Source organism: Uloborus diversus, chromosome 2 (assembly GCF_026930045.1).
Source record: "Uloborus diversus isolate 005 chromosome 2, Udiv.v.3.1, whole genome shotgun sequence".
Classification (NCBI taxonomy): Eukaryota; Metazoa; Arthropoda; class Arachnida; order Araneae; family Uloboridae; genus Uloborus; species Uloborus diversus.
The window spans coordinates 186,648,508-186,663,945 of record NC_072732.1 but is presented as its reverse complement, the minus strand read 5'-3'; the positions used below and the strand labels follow the sequence as shown (position 1 = coordinate 186,663,945).

Sequence of the window (15,438 nt, the reverse complement as noted above, 5' to 3'; positions counted from 1 at the left end):
TGTGTAGATGTCTGTATGTATGCGTGTGTATATGTGTTTTGTGTATGTGTGTAGGTGTCTGTATGTATGCGCGTGTGTATGTGTTTGTGTATGTAGGTGTATGTGTGTGTAGCATATGGATGCAACCTGGAGACGGCTTTCGCTATAGGAGCAGCATCGTGAGGAGCCGGTCGACGGTGATGGTGCGGAGGGTGGCGGTGGGAAAATAAAATGATGGCACGCCAAAAACAGTCAAATAAAAGCAATAAGCAATCGTGATTGCTCAAAAAAAATGAAAAATAACTTGAATTCTGACACTTTGAATTCAAATTATGTTTTTCGCAATCACGAGTTACAACAGGACCCTGCTCATTGGAGGCTATTGCTTTTAGAAACGGCTCCTGTCCCCTCAAGCCTACGCCGTCTCCTGGGCAGTTACGTATGTATAGTTGTTATGTATAGTTGTGTGTGTGTAGGCGCGCGTGTGTGCATGTGTAGGCTTGTGTGTGCGCGTAGACCTGTGTGTATGCACGTTGGCGTGTGTGTATACACTTAGGCGTGTGTATATGTGTGTAAAGGCTTATGTATGAGCGTGTGTGTATGTGTGTGTGTGTGTGTGTGTGTGTGTGTGTGTGTGTGTGTGATCGTGCGTGTGTGTAGGACATGGACGTCAGCGACCAGTAGAAACTGATTGCAGGAGGCAGTGCTCGGAGGCGCGCGTGCAGAGGACGGTGGGCAGAGGCCCCTGATCCAAGCTGAAAAAGGCACGGACATCAAAAACGGTCAAATGAGAACAATAAGCAATCGTGAATGCTCCAAAAAAAAAAAAAAAACCCTCCAAATTTATCGCCAAGTTGGAGACAAAACTTGGCGACACAAATACTGGCGATATATCGCCAAATGTCCGCCAAATTGTAACACCACTTGAGTTTACATAGAAATTAACAATGATTTCCCCCTAAAAAGAGCAAAAAACCCTTATAGAAACACCCGAATGCAACCAAAAGGGGAAGTGCACAACTAGACCCCACTTAGGAGTCTACGTACCAAAGAAAAAAAAACTCAACATTCATTCGGGGGTGAGTAAAATGGAAATTGAGGTCGATTTTTGAGTGAAATTTTTTTCGCGAATACAATATTTCCTTTTTTGTAAAAGGAAGTAAAAACATCTTGATACAAAAATCAGGAGGGAGCAGAAGCAGACCAGTCACATGTTATATTAGAACATAAATAGGCAGGGCTGTGGAGTCGGAGTCGAAAATTCGGAGTCGGACTGATTTTAGGGTAAATTAGTCGGAGTCGTTTGAAAACATGCCGAGTACGACTCCGACTCCGGGCTTCCTTTTTTCTTTAACTTTCACAGGACTCTCTTTGCATTAAAATAAAAAACGGATTATCAATTGGTTTGATTACATGTATATATATGCCTCTAGTAAGAAAATAACAGTTATTGGCAACCAGCTGGCTTGATTGCTTACAGAACTTTCTGTACAATAACTACATAACGCCGTCCCCTAATTTGCTTGCTTTTTTTTTTATTTTTTATTTTCTTTAGTTAATAGCAACTGTCAGCAAACGGTTTTGTTGCCTAACATTTTCTAAGTAATCACTCAAATAAAAATAACATATTTTTTACTTCGATATCTATACTAATATTATAAAGAGAGAGGGCGGATTTTTGTGTGTTTATATGTTCGAGGTAATCTCCGGAACCACTGCACCTATTTAAAAATGTCCTTCACTATATGAAAGGTGCTTTCTTTCTGAGTGATACAGGCTATAATTCGAAAAAATCCGATAAATAGTTCTTTTTTATTCCAATTTAGGCCCCAAATTTCACATAAATTCCCGAATATAGGAGTGAAAAATTACTTGCACATATTAATATTATGTATCGTTGAAAAGGGTAGAATTTTCCGCGTTCTAAACAATTTGTTTCAATGCTCCAACTTCATTACGGCGGGAGTAGTTTGTGTTTTTAGCTCAAACTTTTTTGACTTAGCTGAAATTTAGGCACTGCTGTTACCACTCCAAACAAATTTTGTATTTCCTGTTTTCGTTGTATCATATTCAAACTTGAGATCTGGCAACCCATTTTTGGTTTTGAAAAATGGTAACAAAATTATTAGCGTTCTTGTAGAATTACGTTACGCATACGTTACGAAAAGAGTTGTGTTATATATTCATTTTTAAGATGTACGGATCATAAGATCAAAATGAGTCATCTTCATCACTGTAAATATCTTCATCAAACTTTCTTTCCTGTGCTGTGAAATAAATTGTGTTTAAAAACAAAAGCCGAGTCTGTAGTTATAACAACTGGCGTCCGGTGACAGGATCTTGTTCTCTGCATTACGTAAGTGAGTGATCGTTTGTTATTCATTGCAGTTAATGTTCAAGGTGATTTTAAGATAAATAAAATGGCTACAGATTCGAAATTAGACGAGACTGATCGCAAATTAATTGCTGAGCAAGAAAAATTACGAAATGAAAGAACTAATTTACGGCGCCTTTTTACAATAGCAGCAAATGCATTTGATGATATCCATAGTAAGGCCGATAATGAAAAGGATATTCACACTCAGTATAACAAAGTCGTTGAGAAAGCGGAGCGTTTATTTAAAGTAGATGAAGAGATTAAAGAAGTCATTAATTTCACGGATGAAGATTACGATACGATAGAATCTTACAGAGACAGATTCACAGAAATGAGAGTTATATATGAAAAACATTATAATCAACAGGAAGAAAGCAATTCTGTTATTTCAAGTAAATGTACACCTGATAATTTGAAATTGCCTAGATTACGCCTAAAGGAATATGAACTAATGCCTAGATCATGGGTGGCTTTTTGGGGACAATTTTGTAATATTCACGAGAATGAAAGTATAAGAGAAGAAGACATTTCAATATTTGTTATCATCATTAAAGCCAAAAACGAAAGCTCGTGATATTGTAGAAAGTTATCCGCCATCTAAGGGCAATTATTCGAAAGTTATTGAACATTTAGAGTCCAGATTTGGTAGAAAGGATTTACTGATAGAAGTTTATATACGGGATCTTTTATCACTAGTAAACAGTAAATCAAACATTAAGCTAACTGATTTATACGATAAACTTGGTTCGTATTTACGGGCATTAGAAACATTAGGTGTGACAACGTCTAATTATGCAGCGATGCTTTTCCCGGTTGTGGAGTCATGTCTTCCTGTCGAGATTTTAAAGGCTTGGGATAGGTATAGACTCAACAGAGAAGTCATAGAAGAGGATTCTGTTCTCACAAAGGAGAAGGTTCTTGAAAATATGATGACTTTCTTACGTCATGAAGTCGAAGGCGAAGAGCATCGTGCTTTAGCAGAAACTGCATTTGGAAGTGGAATAAAGCGAAAAGATTCCCATAAACCAGTACCGAGAGATGAGCCTACTGCTGCTGCACTAACTTCAAGCACAACCGCAAGACAATTCAGTTGTGTTTTCTGTGATCGTTCTCATCCAAGTCAGGAATGTCAGAAAATATCGGACATGAATTATGAGGACAGAAAATCGCAAGTAATGCGTAAGAGATGCTGCCTCGTTTGCCTCAAACCAGGTCATATGGCAAAAAGGTGCCACAGTAATGTAAAATGCAAAATTTGTGGTCGCCGACATTATGCCTTACTTTGTCCGGATTTGTCAGGGAAGGAGAAGCGTAATTTTGAGACAGATGCTATGACAGATGTGAGGAACACTACAGCCTTATTTTCCTTACAACCAGCAGATCATGAAATTTATTTAAAAACTATCATGATAAAAATACGAAATAAAGGGAATCAAGCATGTGTTCGTGCACTTATGGATGACGGATCCCATCGTTCATATATTGAGAAAAGTTTAGTGCAAGAACTTAAACTCATTCCTTCTGGACAAGAAACCATAGCACAAGGGTTATTTGGTGGAGGAATAACTCCAGAAATGCAGCACGGAAGATATTGAAAGTTTAGATGGCATCTTCTTATGTGTTCTTATTGAAAGTTTAGATGGCAAATATAGAAAAAGGGTATCATTTCTTGACCAGCATAAAATTTGTACTACTCTACCCCGTATTAGGGATACAAATCTAATTTGTGAGCTAGAATCTCGGGGAGTAAGATTAACGGATTTGGGAAATTCTACACCAACTGTACAAGTTCTTCTAGGAGCTGATATACTGGGATCATTATTTACTGGACGAATTGAAGCTACAAAGACGGGAATTTCAGCAATAGAAACCAAACTTGGTTGGACAGTACTTGGTCTGGGAAACAGAAAAGAAACTTTAAACATGGTCACGTTAACCCTGCAGAATACCGAGTTACCAAAATTTTGGGATTTAGAAGTTTTAGGAATTAACGATCCAATAGAAAGAAAAAATAAGATCCTTCTTGAAGAAGAAACTCTAACCCATTTCAGAGAAACCTTAGAAGTTCTAGAAGGCGGACGATATGAAGTAGCTTTACCTTGGTTGTCTGGACATCCACCTGTATATGATATGTACGATGTCGCTGAATCCAGACTACGTTCAGTAACAAAACGTCTATTAAAAGAAAACATCTACGATGTGTACGATGATGTTTTGACACAGTGGCAAAGAGAAGGTATAATTGAAGCTGTACCGCAGGACGAAATTTCGAAACCTGGTCATTATCTTCCTCACAGGCCCGTTATCAAACCATCAAGTGCTACAACTAAGGTTCGACCAGTCTTCGATGCCTCCTTTAAACGACCAGGTTATGCTTCTCTAAACGAATGCTTGAGTGTTGGACCTAGTCTTTCGGAACAGATTCCCCCACTTCTGTTAAGATTTCGCACTGGTTCTATAGGAGTGATTGCTGATATAAAACAAGCTTTCTTACAATTGAGTGTCAAACCGGAGGATCGTGATTTTTTAAGATTCTTGTGGTGGAATTTCAAAGATCGATCAAAATTAGAATTCTGGAGGCATTGTCGAGTAGTCTTTGGAGTGACTTCGAGTCCATTTCTCTTGAATGCTAGTATTCGTCACCACCTTAATTCAAAGGAATACCAACTTGAATCTCTTCAGCCGATTGTCGAGAAACTTAAAAAGGGTTTCTATGTAGACAATTTGACTACCAGCGTTGAGGACCAAGAAGAGTTGGTGGAGTTCAAGACTGAGACGATGAAGATAATGAATGCTGCTTCGTTTGAATTAAGATGTTGGGCTCACAGTGGAGATCAGAACCAGGAACGTCAAAATGTTCTTGGTCTCGAGTGGGATACAAAGACTGATGAGCTGTACTGTGTTGGTCCTGATATAAGTTCCGTTGAAGTTGTATCCAAGAGAAAATTACTTTCCGTTGTTAACGGCATATACGATCCTGTGGGTTTCACATCTCCTGCGACACTGTTACCAAAATTGTTACTCCAAGAAGCTTGGCGCAATAAGTTGGACTGGGACGAACAGTTGCCTTCCGAAATGCAGTTACGCTATCAACGATGGGCAAAGCATTTAGATCTTATCCAGAAATGTAGGATCCCTCGTAGGATATTGCATGGAACTTTCGAAAGGGCCAGTTTACACATATTTACAGATGCATCGGCTCATGGGTATGCCTGCTGTGCCTTTCTACGATGTGGAGAAGAGGAGGAAGTGAGAGTCTCATTAGTTTCAGCAAAGGCTAGAGTAGCTCCTCTTCAGAGACCAACAATTCCACGATTGGAGCTTTTAGGAGCCGCTATTGGAGCTAGAATTGCTTCAACAATATTAGAAACATTTAATTTGCCTTTAAAGACGTATTTTTGGACAGATTCCATGATAGTTCTGGGATGGATTACTAAAACAGAACCCTGGAATACGTTTGTAGGTAACAGAGTGAAAGAAATACGAGAACTTACAAACATAGAAGATTGGAGATTTGTCCCTGGAGATGTCAACCCAGCAGACTTACCTTCCCGCTCATGTGATTGGTCTGAACTTTTACGGAGTCAATGGTGGGAGGGTCCAAAGTGGCTTTATGAACGTCCAGAATTTTGGCCTTACACTGAGATCATTCTTCCTGACGAAGCGATGTTAGAACGACGGAAGTCAGTAGCTGTTAATCTAAATATTGAAGCAAAGGAGCATTTTGGAAATAGATTTTTATACTTTTCCAGTTATCCAAGGATCATCCGCTTGATAGCCTGGGTATTGAGATTTTGCCAGAATATCAAAGTGAATTCTTGCAAGTTGACCAAGGAGCTGTCATACGAAGAAATTCGAAGGGGTGAGGAAACTCTGATACGAATAATACAATCAGAATGGCCAACTGACATTAGGGAGAAGTACTCTCAGACAATTCAGTTTTACGAAGAAAATGAAATATTGAAAGTTCAATCAAGGCTAATCCTAGGGCAAGATCCAGAAGATTTTGTACGACCCATAGTTTTGCCAGATCATCCAATTGTCAGAAGACTCATAGAATATACTCATAAGTCACTTCACCATGCAGGCGTACAAACTACCTTGTCTCATCTACGTGACCGATTTTGGATTCCTCGGGGACGGAAAGTTGTTAGAGAAGTTTTACAGAAGTGTATGACATGTAAGAGGTATACATCAAAACCTGTAGTACCAGTTGTTCCTGCTCCTCTTCCTATTGATAGGATCAATCGTGTAGCTGCATTTCAAGTGACTGGGGCTGATCTGGCAGGTCCTGTTTATTTGAAAGGAAGGCAAAAGGCTTGGATAGTGCTTTTTACGTGCGCGGTATATCGTGCTATTCACTTAGAGTTGGTGACATCCCTGTCTACTGAAGCATTTATGCAAGCCATGAGACGATTTTTTGCTAGAAGAGGACGTAGTTCTATTATGTACACTGATAACGGAACTAATTTTTTGGGAACAACTAGAGCTCTCAGCTCCCTCAACTGGCAAGAAATAACATCTGAATGTGCTATCCAACAGATTAAATGGCACTTCAATCCCCCTACAGCACCATGGTATGGAGGTTGGTGGGAAAGAATGATCCGCACCGTTAAAGAACTTTTGAGAAAGGTATTAAGCCGTGCTTCTGTCACTTACGAGGAAATGGTGACTTTACTATGTGAATGTGAAAGCATAGTTAATGGACGTCCTCTTACATATGTTTATGATGATCCGAATGAGTTGAGGGTTATCAAACCTTCTGACTTTATACAAGACATAAAAGGAAATGAAACTGTGGATTTGGACATCGTAGATACCAGACATCTACGTAATCGCATTCGATACCTGCAGAATCTACGTTATCAGCTACGTCAACGATTCCAAAAGGAGTATTTAGCAGAACTTATACGGAATCCTCATTTATCTACCAAACGACAGAACCTGTCACCAGGTGATATTGTTCTCATTGGCTCAGAAAACACAAAACGTTTAAATTGGCCTTTAGGACGTGTCATCAAACTATATCAAGGTAAGGATAACATCGAACGAGTAGTTAGATTACGTGTGGCTAATGGAGAAATCATCCGTCCAGTTCAAAGAGTCTATCCTTTGGAAATTAGTTCCAATGATATCTCCAAAGATATACCCGAAAATGTGGAAGATGCTTCTGATATTACTGATGATGATATTGGAGTACCTGTTGCTTCAAATGAAAAATGCTGTCAACCTGAAGCATTCCCCCAAGAAAAATTACAGGCTGTGAAACAAACGCGATGTGGTCGACGAGTTGTTCCTGTGAAACGCCTGGACTTATAGATTGGATTAATGACTTTAATTTTATTTTATCTCATTATTATAGTTAAAATCTAATTAGTTTAGTATTAGATATTGTTATATTCATTAGTAGTTATTAGTCAAGTGTTTTCATAAGTATTGAAATTTCATGTCTATTGCATGATACTATATTTTCTGGTTTTCATTTTGTATTGCTTTAGCCGATATGTGCACAATACAAAAGGTGGGAGGATGTTACCACTCCAAACAAATTTTGTATTTCCTGTTTTCGTTGTATCATATTCAAACTTGAGATCTGGCAACCCATTTTTGGTTTTGAAAAATGGTAACAAAATTATTAGCGTTCTTGTAGAATTACGTTACGCATACGTTACGAAAAGAGTTGTGTTATATATTCATTTTTAAGATGTACGGATCATAAGATCAAAATGAGTCATCTTCATCACTGTAAATATCTTCATCAAACTTTCTTTCCTGTGCTGTGAAATAAATTGTGTTTAAAAACAAAAGCCGAGTCTGTAGTTACAACAACTGCTTTCTTCATTAAATCTATCAATAAAAAGTGAAGGAATTGTCCCACAGTTTTCTTCTTGACACCATTGGAAAAAGTGGCATTTTTTTCTCCAGATCTCTTTCTACCTATGGTCGAAAAACTTAGCTTCTATCTTCAAAGGAAAAAAAGTTACAAGCGTTTTTAAATCAAATTAGAAAAATGTCATTTTGATTCAGGTTGTCAACCATTTTATTTCCGCATTTCCACGGTTACACTTTTTGAATCCATTGTTTCTTTCCTTATTTTGCATTTAATTTCTTAAACTTATTTTATTTCGTATTTCCATGGTTACGCTTTTTAAATCCATCTTTCGCATTTTAATTTCTTAAAAGTATTTTAATATCTGTCGTCATTGTTTGGAAGGGTAATTTTGCATGGTGTTTTTTTTTTTTCCTTTTATTTAAGCCTGATTGTTGAATATATGTCACTTGACACAATTTTTATTCTCTAGGTAGTCTGGGCAAAGCCGGGCAACGCAGCTCTTAATATATAAAGATTTGAAAGCTACTGTTAATGTGATTTTATACTTATTTGTTTGTTTGGCGAAACATTTATTATTGCCAAAGAAAAAACATCCGCTTCACTCGCAAAAGGGCTGGGTTCCGGTAGCGTGGTCGCTTGGCGCTGAGCAGTTCAGTCTAGGATTATTGTTTTAAAGCAACCGTTAATGTAATTCATTGTTTTGGCCATTTGTTTTGAAAGAAAAGAAACTTTTGATTTGTTTTTATCCGAGTGAAATGTACGACATTTTCTTCTTTTTTCTGACGATGATTTTTGAATGTTCCACTGGATGTTTTTTTTTTTTTTTTTTTTTGTTAGACGGACGGATAATGATAGCGTGGTTGCTGGGCGAGTTTGGCGATAAACAATAGAGTTGCGGAACTATTTTTACATTTGAAAGATATTATTTTATGTCTTTTTTGTTTATTTGGCGAAATATTTTAAATTGCAGTAAAAACCTCTTCACTCGCTAAATAGAGTTTTAAAGCAACTGTAAATCTAATTTAATGATTTGACGAAAAGTTTTAAACTCCAAAGAAACTTCAATAGTTTTTTTTTTTTTGAAAAGGTGTGTACGCATTTTATACAAAGAAAAATGATCATTTCACATCAGAGGGGGATGGGGGCGTCATTTTTTTAATTCAACGGACTTTCATTAAATTTTTAGCACGGGCATCGCTGTGCGGGTATTGCTAGTCAGTTATAAAATAGTAAAAAGGATGTATCCCTTGAGCAAGTCGGGGCCCAAAGCTTGGGGAGAAATTTCTGAGGGTATTCGGTATATTCAAATAAGTGACGTAGCGAAAGCGCGAATCCAAAAGATCCGACAAAATATATCTGTTTTTTAAATCTAAAGACTATATCTTTAAGCTTGGTTCTCACTAAAAAGTATGATATAAAATAAGAATATGGTTTCTTGGTTACAACACTCAATAATTGCAGTTAATCTGAAAATCTTCATATCAAAGTTAATTCTAAGCATCCAATAAAATTAATATTAAAAATTTAGCGAAGACGAAATATAGGTATAAGTAAAAGCTATTCGTACAAAGCAGTTATTGCCGCCGCATTTCGTGTAACATTTGCTGCAGACGTACATGTACCTGTCCTCTCTTCATAACATAGGGTCCTATTTTCGTAGAAATTTTATAGATGAAATATAATTCAAGATTTATTGGGGAAATTTTTTAGAATCAAAGTATTTATATTTTTTAGGGTCTGGTGGGGTAAAGTGGTCATAAAATCGTAGGTTTTCAACTTAGGTGGATAATAAATACAATAAATTCTTTAAATACTTCAACTTTTTTTGTTATTATTTTACATTGCATTATTAAAGAACACGTACATTGAATTTCAGGGAAAAAAATATTGATTTAAGTAGTTTTATAACATTTTCATTTCCCTTTGTATTTATGACCACTTTACCCCATGGGGTGGGGGAAAGTGGTCATAGCATGGGGTAAAGTGGTCATAGTTAAAAACAGCTACAAAACTGTTACAAATAACCCTATTATTTGTATATTTTGGTTATTTTTATAGTTACAAGTATATGTACGAGTATATGCGAGTATGCACGAGTATATACGTGTCGTTTAAACAAGAGTAAACATGTTCATATATGAATAAATACATGTATACATCAGGTACATGCATGCATGTGCCTACTCAAGTATATTCGTGTATACACGAGCGTATAAGCATGTATACGTTTTTGCCTGCAGGAGTGTATACGTGTCTACACGAGTATATACGAGTCACGTGTATATGCGAGTATATACGCGCAAAACGAACATCATTTGCGTGTTTGCACATGTATCTCGAGTATATATGTGCATACCTGAGTTTCTGAGTATATACGTGTATAGTCGACGTATATACGCATATATAAGTGTACATAGATACACTACTGGCCATTAAAATTGCTACACCAAGAAGAAATTGCCAGAATGAAGCTAAATTTTACATACGTGATAATAAAATTGACATTAGAAAGTGATTACAAAATTAAAGCAAATTGATCATTTATGGTTGGAAAAATCTCGAATAAATGGAGGTTTAAGTACCCTGTTAAGACACCTCTAGCGTGAATGTACGATGTACTTGAAGCGAAACAATCGGGCATTGAGACATAACAGTCTCCTACGATATCCTGCGTCATCTCGTACCACAGTTGCTGTAAACGTGCCACTCATTCGATCAAACTCATACGTGTTAGCACTCACGACGGGGCTCCCAGGAACCATTTTTTAACATGACAATGCTCGGTCAAACACAGCAAGGGTGAAAAGGGATTTCCTCTTCCGCATTATCACTTTCTCTGGTCTGCGTGATGCTCTGGTCTGCGATTTATGACTTGTCACAAATTGAGCATATCTGGGATCACTTGAGACGGTAAATTGGACAGCCTGTAAATTTGATCAAATTAGTGGCGCGTTTACAGCAACTGTGGTACGAGAAGACGTAAGACATCGTACGAAACTGCTGTACCTCAATGCTCGACCGTATCGATTCTTAAATTCCAACTAGAGGTGGCGCAACAGGGTACTTAAACCTCCATTCATGTGAGATTTTTCTAGTAATAAATGATCATTTTGCTTTCATTTTGTAATCGTTTTCTAGTGTCAATGTTGCCATCACGTGTGCAAAATTTTGTTTCATTCAGATTATTCCTTCTTGGTGTAGCAATTTTAACGGCCAGTAGTGTACTTACATACATATACGGGTATACATGAGTTAATTCGTGGATATATCCAGTGCGTGTTTGGTACGTGCCTACTCACGTACATATATATATGTGGAAGCAAGAGTATATACGTATGCTTACGTGTAAACACGATTATATACTTGTTAGACGTATATACGTACATTTACGTGTAAACATCAGTACATGTATCCACGTATATCTACGAGTATATCCGCTAATATACATGTATGCTTACATAGTGAATCTTGATCTTGGCAAAATCTAAGTGGTGTGAAAGGGGAGGATAAGAAGCAAAGAATCGTAAGGAACTTATGGTCGTTGACGCGCTACATGCACACAAAGCCAGAAATCGATGGAATGAAAACAGGTCACAAATTTGTTACACAAAGATGATTTTACCCGACATTTTAGTTCTTAAGAAATATTTAGACAGTTGTTAAAAAGTAAGGCCTGTAGTAGCTCTAATACACGCATCGCAACAAAGGCGCAGCGACTGATGAAAGTTTTTCAAGGGTCTCGTAATTGCAACAGAGTGATTACGACGCATGTATTACATATGCCGGCCGCAAGTTTCATCAATGACTTTAAAAATTTTTTAAGTCGTTGTGTAAAATTGTCTTTTTTGTAATAAATTTGTGACCTGTTTTGCATTCATTATTTTCTGGCTTTGCGTGCATGTAGCGCGTCAGCGTTGAGTTTGTGGCCATATGTTTCTTATGATTTTTACTTCTTATGCTCCTCTCTAACACCTTTTAAAAATTTGCCCAAGAGTTTAAACTCACCCTGCATGCATGTATATCATATGCTAGTATGTAAGTGTCAGCTCGAGTATGTACGTGTATATACGTCGTGTCTACCTGAGTATATAAGTGTTCGTATATGTACGAGTATAAGCGGGTATATACGTGTATAGTCGAATGTATATCTGTATAGATAAAAAATACTACGAGATACCCAAATACGTGTTTATTGGTGCATTTATGTGAATACGTATATATACGTGCCTACACGAGTATATGCGTATGCATGCGCATATACTCATATATTTAACCTTGTTTACTGTAAAAACAATACATATTAAGTGAAATTAATATTTAATTGATACCTGCCTTATACTTAAAGATTAAGTGATTTTAAAAGAACAATATTCGTTAAGCCTAATATTATGACCACTTTACCCCATCTTACTAAAATTGTTCTAAAAAATTATTCAAAAGAGATTCAGCTAACTGCTAATGAGTATGAGTTCTTGAGACATGTAGGAAGCTTCCTGTGCAGTCAATCTGTTCATAATTCTAACAAACAAAATTTCCCAAGGAAGTTAAAAAAAGGTGTTTATATTTTTAAAAAATTCATAATCACTCAAAATATTTTTTTTTACCAAATAAAATTTTGCCAGTTGTAAAATTTTGTATTCAAAATGTAGTTTCTAACTGCACTACTCTAAAATAAAATTTTCACATTCATTCGAACATTTATTTTTAAGGTATAGCCATTTATTTGAATTATGACCACTTTACCCCATTGACCACATTCCCCCACCAGACCCTATAACCTCTGAATTTAACTTGGGATTTCAGCAGCCATCAGTTAGGTGTCATCCGTGGTGAACCTCTCCCTCTCAAAAAAGGTTTTTTGACTCAACAAATGTTTTTTTTCCCTCTCAAGTTACAGCTTTTAAAAATTGAAAGCACACGATTTGATCAGCATCTATTTGTTAAACATTAACGGAGAGCAAATTAATCCTTTTCAATTTTTTAAAAATAGGATTTTTAAGTAATCTCACTTTTAAAACCGTACCGATTGGAAACTTTGATTTTAAAATTGAATTTTTAACGTTAAATGAAATACAATGCGAAAATTTCATAAAAAGGAATAAATATTTGAATCTCTGTTTAGAGGTCCACCCCCCCCCCCCCCCACCATAAGAAGAAATAAATTGAAAAAATAAAATTAAATAAATAAATTTAAAAAGCCGGAGTCGGAGTTGGACGCTTCAAAATCCAGGAGTCGGAGTCGGGGCATTTTCCTTCCAACTCCGCAGCCCAGTAAATTGGGAATCTGACTCTATGATGGCGTTCGCCTGTAATTTCTGTAACCTTTGGATCTGCGTTGAAACGCATGATTGTATTTTAATGATTTTTTTTTTTTTTTTGAGTCTTTATCAATTGGGAATAAATGAATTGAACTTGTTGTAATTGGTTATCTAATTATGTATTAACTTATCTTCATTAAAATTTCATTTATTTTGATAGAGAAAAAAAAGTAGAAATTATATCCATTTTTTAAAAATGCCATCTAGTTTAAATTTTGGTTTAATAAAACTATAACAAGAAAGATTGATGAAGGAAATTAGGGTTCTCGAGTACTTGAGAATTGTTAAATGGGTACCCTAAGCGGGAAAATGATTCGAAATGTTAATTTTCAGCAAAACTAACTTACCGAATATTAATGTAGTCAAACGCACAGCAAGGAAATTCTTTTAATGACCAGATTAGCTCTAACAACTGATCTCATAATGCAGCGCTCTTCTATAAAACCCGCCACAATCGAACAATCTGTCCAATATGTAACATATCTCTTGGTAACGGATCAGTTGTTTTCCATTCATAGAAGCACCAGCCCACTGAAATATTACACAGTTTGTTAAAAGAAACTACCGGTTTATTTGTCGGAAAACATCCTTTCTATTTATATGGAAATTTGGCATTCTGTGGTGGTCCTAGAAGTGGGGAAAATATGTCGTCAAACGGCGAAAACACGAAATTTGCAAGATTAATAATCTGTTGATACGGAAGTGAAAGGTGCTTGAAATGTGATGGCAAAATACTTTTATTTTCTACAGTAAACATTTCATGAGCTTATATTGAACTCATGACGAGTTCAAAAAATTAATGCAATGGTGTCACGCATCTGTTACTGTTAAAAACCTATCGCACTTCGGCAAAGAAAGGTTTGACACAACTCAAAAATTGGAGAAAACGTACCAGCTATTGATTCAAAATCTAAACTCAATGCTTTCTTTCTTGTCACAAAACTAGCACTAAGTTAGCTTACATAACTGGTACGCGGTGGCGTAAAAACGATATAATCAATAATGATATATCATTAAATGGGGTCGTTTCCGAAATTTTAAAAGTATTTTTTTCTGAAAGAGCATGCTTAAGAACACAGGTTTTAACCATTTTTTTTTTAAATAATTTGACAAAGTTTTATATTTTTCAATAATCATTTTAAACGGAGCAATTTCATTGTTGACGTTCTGCACATGACATCCCAAATGATGAAATGCCATTCACTGATGCCATTAGCACCATACAATTAAATTATTAGATGCCATATATTTAATTCGCGTATTTACTCGCGTGTACTGGTAACTATAGGGTTGACAGCAAACGTAGAGCGCAATATTTAATTCGCTTCTAAATTATCATAACCTGTAAACGGGGTAGAGAACAATCGTAAGCATTCAGCGCACCAGTTGGGATGCGCCAAAGTACATCACTTGTGACGTCAAAAAAAAAACATGCCTTGTTTTCAGAATCGGACATTCTAAAAAATTAATTAAAAATCAAGCGTTGGGAAAATGAAAGTTTTTTCTCTCTCACTCCATTTTTTCTTTTCTTTTCTTTTATTTTTTTAAATTAATTTCAGTGACTAAAAGTAGTACTTATGACTGAAGGAAACGACCCCATTTTCATAATTCAAAAGAAATATTTTCGAACATTAAAATCTTTTGCATAAATTGTAATATTCGAGACTAAATCGCCCAAAACTACAAGTACTATTGCATAAAACCTTGGTTTTCTCCAATGCAGTCTTTTTGGAGTGTGTCACTTTCGTTGCCGGGGTGTGGTATCATCCGTACCACACACATAAAAAATTAAATCAAATCGCGGTGTCAGAAAATAGGAATGAGCTAAACGTCATCGATACGGTGCCATTCGAGTTTCAGTGCTCACACTTTGATATCTCTTCAATCAGGGTGCCTAAATAGGAGGGATGGGGGGGGGGGGGGTCATGGCG

At 36.4% G+C, this 15,438-nt stretch overlaps 1 protein-coding gene across 1 annotated transcript; it reads left to right on the top strand.

Annotated features, from left to right (window-relative positions):
* Positions 1 to 4,279: 4,279 nt before the first annotated feature.
* On the top strand, positions 4,280 to 8,662 carry LOC129216712 (uncharacterized). Its single transcript, XM_054850929.1, has 2 exons — positions 4,280 to 6,024; positions 8,659 to 8,662. Exons 1-2 carry the CDS (start codon positions 4,280 to 4,282, stop codon positions 8,660 to 8,662), a joined length of 1,749 nt encoding a protein of 582 aa, XP_054706904.1.
* The last annotated feature ends 6,776 nt before the right edge of the window (positions 8,663 to 15,438 follow it).